The 21,168-nt window shown below is 41.4% G+C and overlaps 2 protein-coding genes across 4 annotated transcripts in view; one reads left to right on the top strand and one right to left on the bottom strand.

Annotated features, from left to right (window-relative positions):
* TRIM37 (tripartite motif containing 37) overlaps positions 1 to 21,168 on the top strand; it is a 171,726-nt gene that overhangs the window by 134,133 nt on the left and 16,425 nt on the right. The window contains exon 25 of one of the 3 annotated variants that reach the window (XM_070478550.1): positions 13,355 to 13,403. The exons of the other annotated variants lie outside the window; for them this stretch is intronic. Within the exon in view, the coding sequence (XP_070334651.1) occupies positions 13,355 to 13,358 (4 nt within the window). The 3' untranslated portion in view covers positions 13,359 to 13,403. Of the gene's footprint in view, positions 1 to 13,354; positions 13,404 to 21,168 lie in introns of those variants that run through there. 3 annotated transcript variants of the gene reach the window in all.
* PPM1E (protein phosphatase, Mg2+/Mn2+ dependent 1E) overlaps positions 11,082 to 21,168 on the bottom strand; it is a 211,512-nt gene continuing 201,425 nt past the window's right edge. Inside the window, exon 7 of the mRNA XM_070478551.1 lies at positions 11,082 to 16,218. Coding sequence (XP_070334652.1) covers positions 15,158 to 16,218 — 1,061 coding nt within the window. The 3' untranslated portion in view covers positions 11,082 to 15,157. The remainder of the gene's footprint in view (positions 16,219 to 21,168) is intronic.

Genomic DNA, 21,168 nt, shown 5'->3' with positions numbered 1-21,168 from the left:
CATTACTCTACATGATAGCATCCTGAGGTATCCTTTTTTCCTTTGCTAGGGGGAGGTATCCAGTTTTGTTTGTTTTCAAATTGTAAATGTTCTTAACTTTTACTCTTATTTTTTATGATCATAAAGTGGATTCCCCAGAATGGCATGAAGATATGTGAGTCACAGGACATTTGGGTCTTGGATATTTTTCGGCTTTGCTTATGCTCTCAGGTTATGTATAAGAGCACTGAGGAGCGCTGCCCTTGTTTCATACAAACTGAGAATTGGTTGAGACCTTTTTACATTGGTGGAGTCTGAATTTACTATGTCAGCAAGACTGTTTTTCTTGTTATAGCTATAGGAAGTTTTGAAGGTATTTTTATACATGACAAAAATTTTGTAGGGAAAATTACTTGAATTTAATTGGTATATTATCTTCTTGTGTGTTTTAGAAACCCAAGCCATTTGTACCATCTTCTGATTCCATATTAATAATAAAGTCTATACCTTGAAAAGCTTAAAAAGTAAGCTTCTAAAGAAATGATTTGTAACTGCCCTCCTGGCATGAAATTCTGTGTTTTTATAATTAAAGTTGACAGAGGGTTTCATGAAAAAAAGAAAAAAAACCAACAAACTTGTAGGTATCTAAAGGATGTACTCAAAAACAGTTCTCCTGTGATGAAGATCATGTCATGTCTGTTTTGTTGATTACAGCTCACCTCCAGTATTGTGAATTGTTTGTGAATTGAAAAATAGTAAGAAATATGTAGCATGTATGAATTCATGCCATCCATTGAAGAAAACTTCTGGGGCATAACAAGTGTCTACCTGGCATTTCCTCTAGGGGTTGACAAACTTCTAGCCTTGAGCCAAATCCGTACCGCTATCTGTTGTAAATAGTTTTGTTGGAACATAGTCACATCCATTCATTTACAGATTGTCCACAGATGCTTTTGCCCTGCAGAGGCAGAGTTGAGTAGCTGCTTAAGCAACCTAATGGCCCTTGAGCCTAAAATATTTACACTCTTACCCTTTGCAGATAAAATTTGCCAAGTTCTACTTTGTCATTGATATTAATAGGAGGTTCACTTTGAGAGAGGTAGATTTGAGAAAAGGCATGATTTTTAACTCAAAAAGATCAAACATTTGATTAGTTGTTTTGTGCTTAGTTTTTGTGATATGGGGTGTTGGGCATCTGCTATGTGATTCATTCTGGGATCCTGATAAGACTGAAAGACCTAATGATTTCCTCAAAAAATGGAAGGCCCTATTAGCTTTTAGTAGTGGGATCTTTGGAAAAAGCAGTTCCTTCCCCAGTTTCAGCTGTGCCACCTACTAAGTCTGCACCTGATTCCGCAGCGCTGCCGGCAGTCCCCCTGCTCTCCATCTTCCTTGAGGTCCTCTGATGCCAGCCTTGCCTCTGCTGGATTTTAGGTAGCAGTGAGGGAGGGAAGAGGCACAGAAGAGGATATCAGTTCTCTCTCCCCTCTCCCCACTGGTGATTCATGACCTAGTCTGCAAGAGCTCTGAGGCAAAAGAGCTTCCCCCGTCTTCCCACGTTTGACTGTCATCACCCACAGTCTCCGAGAGGCATGGTAGTCGACCCAGATTTCCAGTCAGTCACTCCACTTGTCCTGCTCTCTGGTACTTTCTATTCCATAACAGAATCCTAACTTAAATTTTTTTTTTCCTCCTTTTGTTGAAAGGCATAGTTCTTCTTGGTTTCATTGGGTTGTGTTGGGCCTTGGTTGCAGCACACGGGATCTTCACTGCAACATGAGGGGTCTTCAGTTGCTGCATGCGAGCTCTTAGTTGTTGCACATGGGATTTAGTTCCCTGACCAGGGATTGAACCTGGGCCCTCTGCACTGGGAGTGCAGAGTCTTAGCCACTGGGCTGCCAGGGAAGTCCCATCATTTGGTATTTTAATCTCAAGTTTGGTCCTGGGAAATTGTCCAGTAGAGTATTTTCTCCTAGACTTAAAGATGTAAGAGTAATGCATGCATTGTGCCCAGGCATATTGTTTCTGTACAGCCTGGACCAACCGTGTCATTGAATCTGTGAGTAACCTTTGAGGGGAACTGGGTGTTGTGCCCATTTGGCAGAGAAACAGGAGATTCAGGGAGGTGGTTCAGCTCCACTGGCAGGGATGCAGTAAGATACTAGCTGAGTACTTTTTCCAGTTTGTCGCACTTGGGCCAAATTCACCATTTTGATACCTAATAATTAAAAACCTAAATATTGTCCTTTTTAAAAACCTTTTTATTTTGAGATAATTTTAGATTATTATTATAATAGAGGTGCAGAAATCTTGAGAGTGTTCCTGTACAGCCAGCTTCTCTTTTTAAAAAAATTTTAATTGGAGGCTAATTACTTTGGAGTATTGTGGTGGTTTTGCCATACGTTGACACGAGTCAGCCACGGGTGTACACGTGTCCCCCTCCTGAGCCCCTCCCGCCTCCCTCCTCATCCCATCCCTCAGGGTCGTCCCAGCCCACCGGCTGGGAGTGCCCTGTCTCCTGCATCGAACTTGGACTGGTGATCTAACTTCACGCCTAAAGCAACTAGCAAAAGAAGAAATGAAGAACCCCAGGGTTAGTAGAAGGAAAGAAATCATAAAAACTAGGGCAGAAATAAATGAAAAAGAAACAGAGGAGACTACAGCAGAAGTCAACAAGACTAACAGCTGGTTCTTTGAGAAGATAAATAAAATAGACAAACCACTAGCCAGACTTATCAAGAAAAAAAGGGAGAAGAATTCACAAAATTAGAAATGAAAATGGAGAAATCACAACAGAATAAAGTCATCAAAGACTACTGTCAGCAACTGTATGACAATAAAATGGACAACTTGGAAGAAATGGACGAATTCTTAGAAAAGTATAACCTTTCAAAACCAAAACAGCTTCTCTTTTTGTGAACAGATCCACGACCATAGACGAGTGACCAAGAGGAAGGCGCCAGTCTTGCTTGCAGACCAGCACGCGGACCGCCGCCAGCTTTGCCGGATTTCACCCGTCCCTTCCCGCGGGCCCTCGCTCCCTCCCGGCGTCTGCACTGCAGTGGTTGGCATGTCTTGGTGCCCCGGCTCAGGCTCTCGCCTCAGTCTTCCCGTCTTTCATGACCTTGACGTTTTTGAAGTGGATCGATTGTTTTTAAGTGTTACTTCCTTATTTATGGCTCCGCTGGGTCTCTGCAGCAGGGGCCGCTCACGGCTCCTTTTGAGTTATGATGCAGTATTGCTGTTGTTTTACAGTTCAGTTTTCTAGTTTTGGCTGTCTGAAGCTCTTTCAGCTTGGCTCCTTTACTCTTTTGATCTTGATCGTGTATCCTTCCTCCTTCCCTTTCCATCCTTCCTCTCAACAAGATGCTCCAAGCTCATCTTGAATTTTCCTTGCCTTTTGGAGGGACAGTGATACTTAGAAACATAGATTTGGGTGCTAATTGTTTACTGTTACTAGAGTGTTGTTGGGTACAATAGGAAACATACTTAACTCCTCCTAAAGCACATACTTGAATGTATCGTGTATGTATATGTAAATAACATGTTTTAAGGAGAAAACCCATGAGTCCCGTCAAAGCACTTTCCCAAAGTTGTTTAGATCCTGAACTGTGACACAATGGCCATACAGGATCATAACTCAAAGAACAAAATGAATATCCATGAGTCCACACAGATACACATGAACAGTTGAATAAATTAAATGGAGAAGAAAGGACAACTTGTCACACAGAATTCTAACAATAAATGTCAAAGAAATTAGGGGAATCTAATCCTGATACCTTGGCTCCTTTCTTTCCTGTTCTCTTCAGGGTGATTGTGTGATTTCATTTGTAATACAGTTAGATTCATCTGTTATAGTCTGTATTCTGTCCCCCACACATCCTAGTCGACTTTAAAATTTACATTCATTAAATTCAATCTTCGTGGTATATACAGTTGTTTGGAAAACAGTTCAGTCACCCCCCAGATTCCCCTGTGCTGGCTCTTTGTAGGTAGATTCCCCCCTTCCACCCCCTTACCCTTGCAACCTACCTTTCAGTTTTCCCTTTTCCAGAGTGTCATATAAATAGAATCACACAATATGTAGCCTTTCACTTAGCAAAATGCTAAGTTTCATCTACCTTGTTATATGAATCAGAATTTTATTCCTTTTAACTGCTGAGTAGTATTTCACTGTATGGATGTATCCAATTTATTTATCCATTGTAGGACATTTGGATTTTTCCTAGTTTAGAGTGATTATGAACTTTACAAACATTTGTGTGTAGATTTTTGTATGAACATAAGTTGTCTGTCTCTAGGACAGTGTTTGCCTTGGAGTGGGATATGTAATAAAGAATTTGGCCTTTGTCCCTAGTTCCTGGGATACAGCCTCTTGAGACCTTGGAATTTTCCTGAGTGATTGGAGTGTTGTTACTTATGTTGGATTCTGGTAGCTTATGTTCATGAGATAACTCAAGATAGGGACTGGCCGTGCCAGAAAGACTAAAAACCATGTGACTGGAGGATTGGGCCTCTGAGTCATGTAATATTAGCCTGAATAGTTCAGCCTATTGCCAGTGAGTCAGTCACGCTTCCGTAAGGAAACCCCAGTAAGACGTGTGGACACTGAAGCTCCGCTGAACTTCCTTGTTGGCAGTACTCGTCATGCATGGATGTTTGGGGAGGGCGACAGCTCCTGATCACAAGAAAGCTTCACGTTAGGACCCTCCTCCACCTCACCCTGTGTGTCTCCTGCTATAATAAAACTGGAATTGTATTTTCCTGGGTTTTATGAGTTATTCTAGTGAATGGTCAGAGCTAGGGGAAGGATAGTGGGGGCCCTAAACTTGATATTTGCAGTGAGAGCAGTCTTGTGGAGGACTTTGCCCTTAACCTGTGAAGTTTGGCCTAACCCCAGATAACTGGTGTCAGAACTCATTGCACTGAGTCATGTAGTAGGTTTCTGCATAACTTTATAAGAAAAGTGCCAAACTTCCAGAAGGCACTGCCATAGCATTCCCACCAGCAACATATGAGGGTTTCCAGTTATGCATATGTTAGGCTGATACAGTTCCACAGCTCTTAATTTGTTGTTCTGGATTTAATTTGCTTTCGTTTTTCCTTTATTATTTTTCTTCTCTTGTATTTCAGTTAGTTTTTTTTTTAAGTGTTTTGTTTCCTGTGTGGCCACTCACTACATTTTCGTTCTTGTTTATTTAATATTTATTTTAAATTTTATTTGGCTGCACTGGGTCTCAGTTGCACAGGCTTCTCTAGTTGTGGTGCAGGGGCTCTCTAGTGGCGGGTGGCGCGGAGTAGAGCAGCTCTCGCAGCATGGGTTTAGTTGCGTTTAGTTGGGTTTAGTTGCCCCATAGCACGTGGAGTCTTCGTTCTCCTGCCAGGGATCTAACCCACCAGGGATGGCCCTGCATTGGAAGGTGGATTCTTAACCACTGGACCACCAGGGAAATCCCATCAGTTAGGGTAATTTTTATTGACTTACCTTTAAATTTACTTATTCTCTTCTCAGCAGTGGTAGATCTATTGATTAGGCAGTCAAAGACATCCATCATCTTTGCTACAGTATTTTTAATTTCTGGCATTTCTGTTTATTATAGTTTCTCTTTGCTGAAATCACCCATATGATCTTGCATATTTGCCCATTATTTCCACAACATATTAACCAAGTGTATGTGCATGCTCAGTCATCTCCAGCTCTTTGTGACCCCATGGCCTGTAGCCCACCAGGCTCCTCTGTCCATGGAATTTTCCAGGCAACAATACTGGAGTGGGTTGCCATTTCCTCCTCCAGGGGATCTTCTGCATTGGCAGGCAGATTCTTTCCAATGTGCCACCTGGGAAGCCATAGTTATTATAATTTCTGTCAGTTCCAAAATTCTTGTCGAATCAGTCTGAAGTTATTAAGGAGAGTTCCCTGTGTGTATAATAGATCCTCATTAGTCATCAGTTTTCTGTATTTCAGTGGGTATGTATATCAATCACAATCCCCCAGTGGATCTTACAAGTTTGATTTCTACATCTGTGACTATTTGTGTATTAAATTCATTTGTACCATTTTTTTAGATTCCACATATAAATGATATATTTGTCTTCCTCTTTTACTCAGTATGACAGTCTCTAGATCCACCCATATTGCTGCAGATGGCATTATTTGTTCTTTTATGGCTGAGTAATATTCCATTGTATATATGTACCACATCTTCATCCACTCCTTTGTCAGTGGACATTTAGATTGTTTTCATGGCCTGGCTATTGTAAATAGTGCTACAGTGACCACTGGGGTGCACTGTATGTTTCCCAGTTATGTTTTTCTCCAGATATATGCCCAGGAGTGAGATAGCTAGATCATAATGGTAGTTCTATGTTTAGTTTTTTAAGGGACTTCCATACTGTTCTCCACAATGGTTGTACCAATTTACATTCCCACCAACAGTGACTCAAATGACAGCAGCTCAAGCTCAATAGGCTCAAATGACAAAGGTCCCCAAGGAGGCCCCGGGAGGGGAGGCCACCTGGAGAGAACCTGGGAGGCAGGCTCCCTGCCAGCACCCACCACCCTGGTTACTTCACTCGTAAGAATACATTTTTTCTTGCTTTCAGATGCCTCTGTGTATTTTGTTGAAAGCAACACATTTTGTGTAGAACAGTAGATAGTTTGGTGAATGGTTTTTATGCCTAAAAATGGGCAGGCCTGCTTAGATGTGTACCACAAGAGTTTGCGTTTAGTCTGGCTAGGAGTTGTTTTGGTTGAGGTTCATCACTGCTATGATTAAGCTTAGTGGCTTTGAGTTCTGGAGCAGTACGTTGCTCTGGTGATCACTCCCCGTCGGAAATGCAGTATCTCCTCCGACCCTGAATTTTGTACAATGCCGCCGAGTTCCGCCTCTGCAGACTTCTGCTGCTATGCTGCCCTCCCAGAACTGTTCTGCTATTCGAAGCTCAGCTGCACGTGGGTCGGGGCCGCCCCTCTTGGACTAAGGTACAGCATCAGTTACTGCGTGTGGACGCACTTACTCCTCCACGCCCGTCACAGGCCTGGTGCTGCTCCTCCGCCCCAGGAGTAGGGTTTTGCTCCCGTTCCCTTCCATCAGCGTCAGTGATCGTCACAGGGGCCCTGGGGGCAGCATCTGGGGCCCTTCCCTCACTGAAGGCCGCTCGTGTGGGCGGGCGAGGGGAGGCTGATGGGCTCCCCGGCCCTCCACATCCCACTGCCGGACCTGCCCCGCCCCGGGCCTTTTCTCCGAGTCCTGGTAGGGTGGGCAGGAGGGCGGTCTCCACTCGTGTCCGCAGCTCCCGGCACGGCCCGCCGCCCTGCCAGCCCGCCCTCGGCCTCTACTGGTCATTGCTGCCATCAGTCATTGCTGCCATCGGTCATTCGCCGAGCTGCCCCCCGCTGCTGGCTCCCAGAGCTACCCGACTGTAAACCAGGGCCGACCGCGCCGCTCGCCCGGGGCGCCGGCCGCTTCAACGGGCCAGTTGCAACTTCAACGCCGATGAGGGTGAAAAAAGTCATGATTTGAAGTTAATCTGGCTTTTATGTAGAACGGTGGAAGCAGTATTCCGTTTAGCTCTGCATTTTAGAATTGGGAAGCTGGAAGTACCGTGGTTCTTATATATTTTAATTAAAAACATAAGTAATTAATTTCAGATTCACGATTCAGAAAGTAATGGGCCATTTTTAGTTTTCTATCCAAAAGTATTTTTAATTATAAAAGTGATGAGATTATAAAAAAATCCAGGAAAGAGAGAACTGAAAGAGCCGTGCGGGTTTCTGTGCTGCTGCTTCAGAAAGAGGTTCCTTTTGCACTTAGAATACTAATACTAGTAACATTTTCAAGTATAAATAATACCAAAATACTGCTTTTCACTCCCTGCTGTAGCAACAAACTCTTACAAATAAGATTCTTTCGGACCTTCTTTTTTCTCAATTCTCATTTCTTTGAGTTTATATAAAATCACAGTACTGAATGAATTTAAGTGATTAGGAGTTAAAGATTTTCTAGGACTTAATGGTGGAAAGAGGTAGGTACGAATGCAGTATATTGACTGCATTAGGACGACTGCATTGTCCTATCTCCTATCACTCTCGTAAAGCAATCCTCTGCACAGACTTTGAGCCACAATTCACCTGATTGTTTCCTTTCTTCCAGTTTGAAACTAAAATTTAGGGAAAGACCAAGGGAGAAGGGAGAACTCTGGCTGGATGCAGAGTTTGAAGACTAAAGTAATTTGGAGTGCACTGGGAAGACCCAGAGGGATTGGGTGGAGAGGGAGGTGGGAGGGGGGACCGGGATGGGGAACACATGTAAATCCATGGCTAATTCATTTCAATGTATGACAAAAACCACTGCAATGTTGTAAAGTAATTAGCCTCCAACTAATAAAAATAAATGGAAAAAAAATTTTTTTTAAAAGAAAAAATAAAGTAATTTGGAGATTTGAGGAGTTAGCACTTAGCCACTGACAGGTCCTGTTCCTCATTCATCTATTTTAGGATGAACCCCCAACATTAAACTGATGGGGGAAATGTCTGTAAGATGAGAAAGATCTCTTCTGGTTTTTCTGGGAAGGGACTAACAATTGTAGCAGCACTTGGCAAACTTTTTTCAACATCCCCACTTTATTTATTTATTTTTTTCCCATTTATTTTTATTAGTTGGAGGCTAATGACTTTACATCATTACAGTAGTTTTTGTCATACATTGAAATGAATTAGCCATGGATTTACATGTATTCCCCATCCTGGTCCCCCCTCCCACCTCCCTCTCCACCCGATCCCTCTGGGCCTTCCCAGTGCACCAGGCCCGAGCACTTGTCTCATGCACCCAACCTGGGCTGGTGATCTGCTTCACCCTAGATAATATACATGTTTCAATGCTGTTCTCTTGAAACATCCCACCCTCGCCTTCTCCCAGAGTCCACAAGTCTGTTCTATACATCTGAGTCTCTTTTTCTGTTTTGCATATAGGGTTATCGTTACCATCTTTCTAAAGTCCATATATATGTGTTAGTATATTGTAATGGTCTTTATCTTTCTGGCTTACTTCACTCTGTATAATGGGCTCCAGTTTCATCCATCTCATTAGAACTGATTCAAATGAATTCTTTTTAATGGCTGAGTAATATTCCATGGTGTATATGTACCACAGCTTCCTCATCCATTCGTCTGCTGATGGGCATCTGGGTTGCTTCCATGTCCTGGCTATTATAAACAGTGCTGCGATGAACATTGGGGTGCACGTGTCTCTTTCAGATCTGGTTTCCTTGGTGTGTATGCCCAGAAGTGGGATTGCTGGGTCATATGGCAGTTCTATTTCCAGCTTTTTAAGAAATCTCCACACTGTTTTCCATAGTGGCTGTACTAATTTGCATTCCCACCAACAGTGTAAGAGGGTTCCCTTTTCTCCACACCCTCTCCAGCATTTATTGCTTGTAGACTTTTGGATAGCAGCCATCCTGACTGGCGTGTAATGGTACCTCATTGTGGTTTTGATTTGCATTTCTCTGATAATGAGTGACGTTGAGCATCTTTTCATGTGTTTGTTAGCCATCTGTATGTCTTCCTTGGAGAAATGTCTGTTTAGTTCTTTGGCCCATTTTTTGATTGGGTCATTTATTTTTCTGGAGTTGAGCTGGAGGAGTTGCTTGTATATTTTTGAGATTAATCCTTTGTTGCTTCGTTTGCTATTATTTTCTCCCAATCTGAGGGCTGTCTTTTCACCTTGCTTATAGTTTCCTTTGTTGTGCAAAAGCTTTTAAGTTTCATTAGGTCCCATTTGTTTATTTTTGCTTTTATTTCTGAAATTCTGGGAGGTGGGTCATAGAGGATCCTGCTGTGATTTATGTCGGAGAGTGTTTTGCCTATGTTCTCCTCTAGGAGTTTTATAGTTTCTGGTCTTACATTTAGATCTTTAATCCATTTTGAGTTTATTTTTGTGTATGGTGTTAGAAAGTGTTCTAGTTTCATTCTTTTACAGGTGGTTGACCAGTTTTCCCAGCACCACTTGTTAAAGAGGTTATCTTTTTTCCATTGTATATCCTTGCCTCCCTTGTCGAAGATAAGGTGACCATAGGTTTGTGGATTTATCTCTGGGCTTTCTATTCTGTTCCATTGATCTATATTTCTGTCTTTGTGCCAGTACCATACTGTCTTGATGACTGTGGCTTTGTAGTAGAGTCTGAAGTCAGGCAGATTGATTCCTCCAGTTCCATTCTTCTTTCTCAGGATTACTTTGGCTATTCGAGGTGTTTTGTATTTCCATACAAATTGTGAAATTATTTGTTCTAGTTCTGTGAAAAATACCGTTGGTAGTTTGATAGGGATTGCATTGAATCTATAGATTGTTTTGGGCAGTATAGCCATTTTGACAATATTGATTCTTCCAATCCATGAACACAGTATGTTTCTCCATCTGTTTGTGTCCTCTTTGATTTCTTTCATCAGTGTTTTATAGTTTTCTATGTATAGGTCTTTTGTTTCTTTAGGTAGATATACTCCTAAGTATTTTATTCTTTTTGTTGCAATGGTGAATGGTATCGTTTCCTTAATTTCTCTTTCTGTTTTCTCATTGTTAGTGTATAGGAATGCAAGAGATTTCTGTGTGTTAATTTTATATCCTGCAACTTTACTGTATTCATTGATTAGCTCTAGTAATTTTCTGGTAGAGTCTTTAGGGTTTTCTATGTAGAGGATCATGTCATCTGCAAACAGCGAGAGTTTCACTTCTTCTTTTCCTATCTGGATTCCTTTTACTTCTTTTTCTGCCCTGATTGCTGTGGCCAAAACTTCCAAAACTATGTTGAATAGTAGTGGTGAGAGTGGGCACCCTTGTCTTGTTCCTGATTTCAGGGGAAATGCTTTCAATTTTTCACCATTGAGGGTGATGCTTGCTGTGGGTTTGTCATATATACCTTTTATTATGTTGAGGTATGTTCCTTCTATTCCTGCTTTCTGGAGAGTTTTAATCATAAATGGAACATCCCCACTTTAAAGTTTAGAAAATCGCCACCTCAGGATTTTATTTTCAGTTCTGAGAAAATCAACTTGAATCCTAGAACTGAGTAACCTTCCTTTGAACAAAAAGACAGATGACCAATGTTTTTAAATTGCTGGGTTTTATTAAGATATTGGCAAAATTTCAACATACTTCTTACCTGAATGAACAGTTTTGAATAAAATATGAAGGATCACTCATGATTACAACTAAACTCAAAAGTGAGCTGCAGAGAAGGTTTATAAATTGATAAAATTGGCTTGGTAAGAAATGATTCACTTCACTTGCTCAACTCCATAGAGAATTCTTCGCAGAGAAATATCATGAACAAGAGAACAAAGCCTGTCTCTCACCAAAGAGCACCTATATTAAGAGTTAGCAATGATGTATCTATAGATTATTTAATAAATCAAAGTTTATTATTTTCCTTTTCCAGAACAACTGCTGTGTCAGTCTGGAGTTCCATATCTTATTTCGTATTTTCTAATTAGTACAATAAATAGTCTTTACAATAGAAGATAAAATGCTGCTTAGAGGAAGTACCAATTTTTTTTAAACACAGTATCATTTGTCTCAAAAAATAGTCATAATACTGGCAGTACTTTGGTTTTATTGGGAAAAAACATTTAAATTATTCACAGGTCAGAAGGGAAGAGTGGGTACTTGTCCTTTAACATCACGTGATTTTAAAAGGTGAAAAAAAAAGTATGTTCTTTCTTTAGCTAACTGACAATCCAAAGAGTAATTCTCCTAAATTGTAGGGTTAAAACTGTAGTATTCCTTTTTTATGGCCTTGCTTCCATGAGAATGATCACTGAGTGAACAAATTATGTTTAAACATTAAAATAATAATTTAGATCACTTTCTCACAAAGCCTCAGCAAGCCTTTGCTGGGGAAGGAAGTACCTGAACCACAGCAGTTTGATCTGTAAACACTTAACTTCTTTATGCATCATTTCATCTGCCCACCGGATGCTGCGCTTCTTACTGGCACAGTGTTCCAACAAAGGAGTGCTGTTGGCATGAAGATGCAGTGACACTATACCACCACGTTGACAGTGGACCACTATAAATGTGGTCAGAATCAGACTCAGGGTTGACACTGACATTGCTGACATTGTCCTTGGTAAAGGTTACTTTCGAGGATCCTTCTAGTTAAATTAAATGCAACAGTAACTGTACATTAATTCAAGGACAATGGATGGCACTTCTAGGTAAAGGAAAGATATATACATGTATTTCCACTCTTCTTTTCAGTACAGACCTAGACGGGATTAACAGCCCCAGTGCTGGGTGCTGTAATTTTACTTAACCTTAGATTGCTCTTAAAAGTCCACATCCGGAAAGTGAACAAAGGAAATTAGGGACCGGTTGCCTTTGAAACTCACAGTGAATGTACAAGGAGTTCATGTGACTTCAGTCAGCGACTTGAAGTCTGTTTCCCTAACCAGTACTACACTCTCTTTTTAATATTTGTTTTACTATTTCCTATTCTAACAAAACTTCAGCAAGCAAACAAATTGATGCAGATCATGTTAAATCGTAAAAGGGATACTGCCACTCTTAAGGACTGGGTGTAGATCTTCTCCACCGTCACTAAATTACACAATGAATAGAAGTACAAAACACATAATTCACAGACTATATACCTCAGCATTAACAGTTAATATATATTATATACTTTTATATCTGTCTAATATTTTTACAATCACCAGATACACCATCATTAAGTACAAGTTACAGAAATGTGTAGATACCATTAGTTAGAGGGGTACTTATTGCTTACATCAGCAAGCAGCAAATAAGGGCACAGGATTTGAACTGAAGGGAGCTACTTTCTATCACCAGTGGCATTAAGGTATAACACTGCGTTTCACAAAGCACTGCTTTTTATCTAGTTTATAGACAGACCCAAGAGCAGCATGTCAGACCAATAACCACTACTTTAATATGTATTATAGAATTTTAAAGGACTTACCTTACAAGTGGTACCTAACTACTCTATAAATATGCATGTTGTGAACAAATGAATAGTTGCTAATTTGTACATTATTGGCTTATAATGTGACCACACTAGAACTACTTTTATTTTCTAGAGGGCTACTGGTATGAGAAATGGAGTTAACACTGCTTATGTAGTTACACCTACAAAATTCAGACCCTTAAAGATACCTGTTACTCCCAATTTCATCCAACCATTTTTCCCACTGAAGAAAACCTATCACTTGTACCTTCTTTCACCTTCTTTATTCTGATCAAAATCATTAGCAATAGACAACTACAGAAGAATCTTTTTACAAACTTTTTAACTTGGCTAAGTGCTTTGGACTATTATATATACCAATGTTCTGCTGCCTGTTTTCTTGTTTCCCTAGATAATTTGATTTGAAACTGACACTGCACCTGATGGGTTGTTAACATGATCTAGGCTTCAGAAAATGACAGATGTGAGGTCATGGATGGGGGTAAAGCCTTGGGATGGTGAAAAGACTCTGGTACTATGGTTGGATTCATGTGTGCTCCCTGCTTTTCAGCCATGTCTCACAAGACTTGAGAAAAGAAATGACTTCAAAAAAGAAAAATACTGAAAATCTCTACTTACATCCAAATTTTAAAAAATAAAATCTGTAGATTAACAATCTGTTGCTGAAGTGAATCTTTTATTTATTTGCTATAGCTACCCTGGCACCCCAAAATATGCTACAGCCCCCTCTGTTTCTAAAGTCCAGGAATCTCAGTCCTCCGTCCTGAGTCTGGGGAACATGCAGTCGACGTATCGCACTCTGTGAACCTCTCGGCAGGAGCAGCCCGTGTCTCCCGACAGCACGCGGAAGCCGGCGGTGCCACGCCTGACTGGGAGAGGGCAGAACATCCTGCAGAGACACTTCGTGATTCTCAGAAGCAGGCTGCTGCACTGAATTAACCTGATTATTAGTTTATTTGCTGCCTCTAGTTGCAGATATGGTTCCTACTTGAAACTGCAGAAATGGCAAAAAGCAGACAATTTCAAAATATCAAATGTAAATAAATATTGAAATGAGCAACACGTGTCCTGGCTCTGGTCTGAAGATGCAGGACTCAAATTTTCAACTAAACAGACCTCAGCTGCAGTCATCTGCATTCTACTTTGCACTTGGCCTCTGGGCTCACTTTAGGCAGTTACTTTCAGCCTCTTCCATACCAATTATTTCATTCCCTCAGGGGAAACAATTGTAGAGAAGTTAAAACTAGTATTTTTCATTCTCCAGAACCACTTATTTTATTGTAGTATATGCCTTTACTGTCTGTGAACTTTAAAAAAAAAGAAATAAGCCAGAAAAAATAGAAATACTATTTGATTTTCTTTTAAAATGGCAACTTGATTCTAGTATATTTGTACCTGAAATCATCTCCATTAAACAAGTTTTTATTCCTGAGATGAAGGTACAGTGAAAAACGTTAGCATCATAGGTTAAAGCCAATTGACAGCGGTCTTCTAAAAAACAATTCTGTCAAAAGCACCATAACGGGTTATGAAACTCCCAAATAGCTACAGCCCTAGGAAATGCTTAATTCAAAAAATTTTCATTGTTGGTCTTTTATGTTACAGGAAAAAAATTAGTGAATCTTTTTGACTATATACCACCTCACAAGTCTGAGAATATGACATTTTTACACTAGTTTTCTACTTTCATTTTCTCCAGTTAAAACCCATATGGCTTTTAGTCTTTTACCTACCAAAAAAAAAGGGAGAGGCTTTCCCTCATAGTCCCCAGTCTTTTGAGGAACATTCCTCAACTAGCTCTAATTCTGCATTAAGTTTTCCAGATATATATTAGGCACATCAGACCGAATTTCACCTGCATCAAGATTTCAGCACTATATATCCTGACTGAAATAATTTAACTCGTAAGCCTCCACTAGTGACGTGACGGGGTCTTGGGGGGTGTATGTAGGTATAGAGACACATCACAGGGACCAGTGGTATAATTTTGCTAGTGAAACCGCCAATACTGTTTTTTATTAGATTGAAAACACTGTATTGAGTTTCCTAGAGATCTATTTACATTTAAGAGTTGAGCCATCCATGGCTCACTATAATGAAGCACACATATTTCAGAAATATCTACTTTGTTTCTACTCTGATAGTGGTATCTTTACTGGGGGAGAGCTAGCTAGCCTACTTTAGGGAGAAAGGATTATATTTTAAAGCTCCAGGGAAGATCTGGGTATGGAGTGTCGTTATTCTTTTTGAGCTTCCTCACTATGTTTTCACTGTATCCTTTCCAGCTATTTTGCCTCCATGGCAGAGAACTTCTTAACATCCTATTTCTCTTCCCATTTCGAATAAGTGAGGACAGGCTAATGCCTGTTTTCTGGGAAGACTCTTGAGCAGAGAGAAAAGAATAAAACTTTAGATTAAACCTGAATCCATGCCGCCTCTTTCTGTAATGGTAGTATAAGTGAGACAACCTAGAAACTCTCTTTCCCAGGAACTTGAACTGTTCGTTTTCCAGCCTAAAACAAACAGGAGGCAAACTCTCCATGCTGCATACCTGCTGCCCTGTTGAACCCACATTAAAAGAAGAGAGAAACTCTCCAGCACCATTCCATTCAGGCAATGATGATGGAACTGATTTTTTCTCCATTATTACCTCATTAATAAGACTGGCTCTCTTTGGTGCACCAGAACCAAACAGCTCAACTGGTGGCAAAAACTGGGCACCATGAGGCTTGCTTGTTTCTATCTGTGTGAGATCTAGGTAGCCCGGGTCTTCCAGCACACTGCTTTGGGACCCTGGGCTCAGGCTGGTTCTATCTGTGAAAGAATCCACACGCCCCTCGTAGCCCAGATCGGCAGGGGCAGAGCACTGGTGCTGGGGCCAGGGGCGCTTGCACTCCCCATGACTCTCCTTGTCATCCCCACCAGCTTCTTGCCCTCCTTGGAAAGAGTTCTCTGTCCAATCTGAGTCCTCACTAACATTTACAGCTTTGTTCATGTCCCTCAGGAAAACCACAATAACAGTGATGTTATCACTTGACCCTGCATCACGAGCTGATGCCACTAACTTGTGGGCAACCATACTGCTGTCTCCATTATTCTCCTTCAAGTGGTCGGACACGACTTTCACTGCCTCGTCAGGGTTCACGGTGTCGTAGAAGCCATCGCAGGCCAGAATGAGGTAGTCTTCAGTTCCATCCAGAAGAGTAGAGGCAGAATCTGCATCCCCACAGATATATGGCTTATGTTCAGCATCTCCTGCAGGAATGAGAAAACAGGTCATTCTGGTTTATCTTGCAGGTCAGAATGTTCATGGTCAGCTCTAATGTCCTGAGCAGAGAAGGGCCCTCTGTTGAGGGAACAGTATTAGCAAGACACACAGGCAACTGGTAGGGAGTACTTTGTAGTTGAATGTTTGGTGCAGCAACAGACTGGAGAACTCGGGCCCAGCTAAGCTAGGTTTCTGTCACCAGACTACTGCGGCAATGGATCATCTGCAATGCATTTTAGAACTTCCAGGTCCAGAGCACTTCCAGACCCCTTGTTTATTCCTTTAGTACTTGGGGAGAGCCTCAGCAAACGGGTCCTTTGCCTGTCGGGTAACCAAATAACATCACTACAAGGGATCCTCACTGGCTTCTCTCTATGAAAAACATGGAGTACTGGGCAACAGTTCCTAGATTAGGGCATCTTAATTTGTTGGTAGTTTGTTTGTTTACAAAGTGCTTTATCATTCTTAAAGCAGTAGCATATAGCTTAGTGGTCAAGAATGCAAGCAGCAGAGTCAGGATGCCTGGATCCAGGTCACAGCACTTTAAAGACTCTCTTCAGTTCCTATCCTCTTTATTGCACTAAAACTGAACTTTCTGACTGCTGCTGCTAAGTTGCTTCAGTCATGTCCGACTCTGTGCGACCCCACAGACGGCAGCCCACCAGGCTCCCCCATCCCTGGGATTCTCCAGGCAAGAACACTGGAGTGGGTTGCCATTTCCTTCTCCAATGCGTGAAAGTGAAGTCGCTCAGTCGTGTCCAACTTAGCGAGGGGAAGATAAAATGAACATAAGTATACTTACTTAAATGATGTGGTCATATTGTCATCGTTTGTGGTTTCTCTTATGGGTTCTCTCTTACCCTAGTAAAGTTCTCTCCAGTATTTTACATCTCTGTTTAATCTCAATAGGAACATTACAGATAACTCTGTTAGAACCACCGTGGGCCACATGCCCTACCCAGCAGACCACACAATAGGATACTCTAAACAACAGATAACTTAATATTTAATTACCTGGGTTAGTTTATCTGCAAGGTAAGAAGCTAGTCTTTTTCATACAGTCGCAAGACCCATCTTCCTTAAGTATGGTTTTGATCTTGTCAACTTTAGTTCTATACTATGCAGTCTTCCAGTTCAGTTCAGCTCAGTCGCTCAGTCGTGTCGGACTCTTTGCGACCCCATGAATCGCAACACGCCAGGCCTCCCTGTCTATCACCAACTCCTGGAGTTTACTCAAATTCATGCCCATCGAGTCGGTGATGCCATCCAGCCATCTCATCCTCTGTCATCCCCTTCTCCTCCTGCCCCCAATCCCTCCCAGCATCAGTCTTTTCCAGTGAGTCAACTCTTCACATCAGGTGGCCAAAGTACTGGAGTTTCAGCTTCAGCATCAGTCCTTCCAATAAACACCCAGGACTGATCTCCTTTAGGATGAACTGGTTGGATCTCCTTGCAGTTCAAGGGACTCTCAAGAGTCTTCTCCAACACCACAGTTCAAAAGCATCAATTTTACGGTGCTCAGCTTTCTTCACAGTCCAACTCTCACATCCATACATGACCACTGGAAAAACCATAGCCTTGACCAGACCAACCTTTGTTGGCAAAGTAATGTCTCTGCTTTTAATATGCTATCTAGGTTGGTCATAACTTTCCTTCCAAGGAGTAAGTGTCTTTTAATTTCATGGCTGCAATCACCATCTGCAGTGATTTGGGGGCCCCAAAAAATAAAGTCTGACACTGTTTCCACTGTCTCCCCATCTATTTGCCATGAAGTGATGGGACCAGATGCCATGATCTTAGTTTTCTGAATGTTGAGCTAATAAGCCAACTTTTTCACTCTCCTCTTTCACTTTCATCAAGAGGCTTTTTAGTTCCTCTTCACTTTCTGCCATAAGGGTGAGGTCATCTGCACATCTGAGGTTATTGATATTTCTCCCGGCAGTCTTGATTCCAGCTTGTGCTTCTTCCAGCCCAGCATTTCTCATGATATACTCTGCATATAAGTTAAATAAGCAGGGTGACAATATACAGTCTTGACTTACTCCTTTTCCTATCTGGAACCAGTCTGTTGTTCCATGTCCAGTTCTAACTGTTGCTTCCTGACCTGCATACAGGTTTCTCAAGAGGCAGGTCAGGTGGTCTGGTATTCCCATCTCTTTCAGAATTTTCCACAGTTTATTGTGATCCACACAGTCGAAGGCTTTGGCATAGTCAATAAAGCAGAAATAGATGTTTTTCTGGAACTCTTGCTTTTTTGATGATCCAGCGGATATTGACAATTTGATCTCTTGATTCCTCAGCCTTTTCTAAAACCAGCTTAAACATCTGGAAGTTCTCGGTTCACGTATTGCTGGAACCAGGCTTGCAGAATTTTGAGCATTACTTTACTAGCGTGTGAGATGAGTACAATTGTGCGGTAGTTTGAGCATTCTTTGGGATTGCCTTTCTTAGGGATTGGAATAAAAACTGACCTTTTCCAGTCCTGTGGCCACTTCTGAGTTTTCCAAATTTGCTGGCACATTGAGTACAGCACTTTCACAGCATCATCTTTCAGGATTTGAAATAGCTCAACTGGAATTCCATCACCTCCACTAGCTTTGTTCGCAGTGATGCTTTCTAAGGCCCACCTGACCTCACATTCCAGGATGTCTGGCTCGAGGTCAGTGATCACACCATTGTGATTATCTGGGTCATGAAGATCTTTTTTTGTAAAGTTCTTGCCACCTCTTCTTAATATCTTCTGCTTCTGTTAGGTCCATACCCTTTCGGTCCTTTATCAAACCCATCTTTGCATGAAATGTTCCCTTGGTATCTCTAGTTTTCTTGAAGAGATCTCTAGGCTTTCCCATTCTGTTGTTTTCCTCTATTTCTTTGCATTGATCACTGAGGAAGGCTTTCTTGTCTCTCCTGGCTATTCTTTGGAACTCTGCATTCAAATGGGAATATCTTTCCTTTTCTCCCTTGCTTTTCGCTTCTCTTCTTTTCACAGCTATTTGTAAGGCCTCCTCAGACAGCCATTTTGCCTTTTTGGATTTCTTTTCCTTGGGGATGGTCTTGATCCCTGTCTCCCGCACAATGTCACGAACCTCTGTCCATAGTTCATCAGGCTCTCTATCAGATCTAGTCCCTTAAATCTATTTCTCACTTCCACTGTATAGTCATAAGGGATTTGATTTAGGTCATACCTAAATGTGGTCCACTGGAGAAGGGAATGGCAAACCACTTTAGTATTCTTGCCTTGAGAACCCCATGAACAGTATGAGAAGGCAAAATGATAGGACACTGAAAGAGGAACTCCCCAGGTCGGTAGGTGCCCAATATGCTACTGGAGATCAGAGGAGAAATAACTCCAGAAAGAATGAAGGGATGGATGAACCAAAGCAAAAACAACACCCAGTTGTGGGTGTGACTGGTGATAGAAGCAAGGTCCGATGCTGTAAAAAGCAATATTGCTTAGGAACCTGGAATGTTAGGTCCATGAATCAAGGCAAATTGGAAGTGGTCTAACAGGAGATGGCAAGAGTGAATGTCGACATTCTAGGGATCAGCGAACTAAAATGGACTGGAATGGGTGAATTTAACTCAGATGACCATTATATCTACTACTGTGGGCAGGAATCCCTTAGAAGAAATGGAGTAGCCATCATGGTCAACAAGAGAGTCCAAAATGCAGTCCTTGGATGAAATCTCAAAAACGATAGAATGATCTCTGTTTGTTTCAAAGGCAAACCATTCAATATCACGGTAATCCAAGCCTATGCCCCAACCAGTAATGCTGAAGAAGCTGAAGTTGAACGGTTCTTTGAAGACCTACAGGACCTTTTAGAACTAACACCCAAAAAACGTGTCCTTTTTATTATAGGGGACTGGAATGCAAAAGTAGGAAGTCAAGAAACACCTGGAGTAACAGGCAAATTTGGCCTTGGAGTATGGAATGAAGCAGGGCAAAGGCTAATAGAGTTTTGCCAAGAGAACACACTGGTCATAGTGAACACCCTCTTCCAACAACACAAGAGAAGACTCTACACGTGGACATCACCAGATGGTCAACACCAAAATCAGACTGATTATATTCTTTGCAGCCAAAGATGGAGGATCTTTATACAGTTAGCAAAAACATGACCAGGAGTTGACTGTGGCTCAGATCATGAACTCCGTATTGCCAAATTCAGACTTAAATTGAAGAAAGTAGGGAAAACCACTAAACCATTCAGGTATACAGTCTTCTAGTAACCTGTTAAAGCTAATTAAAGCTTCCAATCATGGGGATTCAGTGTCCTCCACCAACCCACTTTACTAAATGGCCCCATCCCCTACTCCACCTGACTGTATTATTATCATCATTATTTTCTGAATTCTAGCTCTAAAAATAAATGTGATCTGAGTCATACTGTTCCCAAAAATCTTGTTTTACTGCTTCAATTAAAAGGCTACTGCAACTGTTAGTTTGGAACAGAACATACAAAGATTTTCACAAGAGAAAATGCTGCCAGAATTCTGGCTTTTCACCTGCTCTACTGTGAGATGTCAAATTCATGACATTTTGCCCCCAAATTTGGTAGAAGGGCGTGATTATCCATGTCATGGTAGAAATGGCACCATGGCTTTTGTCTTCTACCGCCTCTCTCCATGTGCTGGAAAACAGATCATGGCTCTGTCAACTCTGGATCATCAATCCAAAGGGCTAATGGGGAGAAACAGTTGAAATGCCTTTTATTTGTAAAGTATTAGTGTCGTTTATTTTCTGAGTAGAGCTGAACTCTGCTTAGGAGTCCTTTTTCTTGTCTTTATTTATCCCCCTGATTTATTCCATGAGCTTTCCAAATCTCTCTTACATTCTTCAACTCTTTCCAAGTAAGTTATTGGATTTTGGTAGATGGCCTAATTTCCTACTTCAAAGAAAATTAAGTTTACCAGGCCTGAATTCCCTCGACGAC

Source organism: Odocoileus virginianus, chromosome 17, assembly GCF_023699985.2.
Source record: "Odocoileus virginianus isolate 20LAN1187 ecotype Illinois chromosome 17, Ovbor_1.2, whole genome shotgun sequence".
NCBI lineage: Eukaryota > Metazoa > Chordata > Mammalia > Artiodactyla > Cervidae > Odocoileus > Odocoileus virginianus.
Note: the sequence above shows the minus strand (reverse complement) of the source record. Positions and strands in the feature narration are given on the sequence as shown.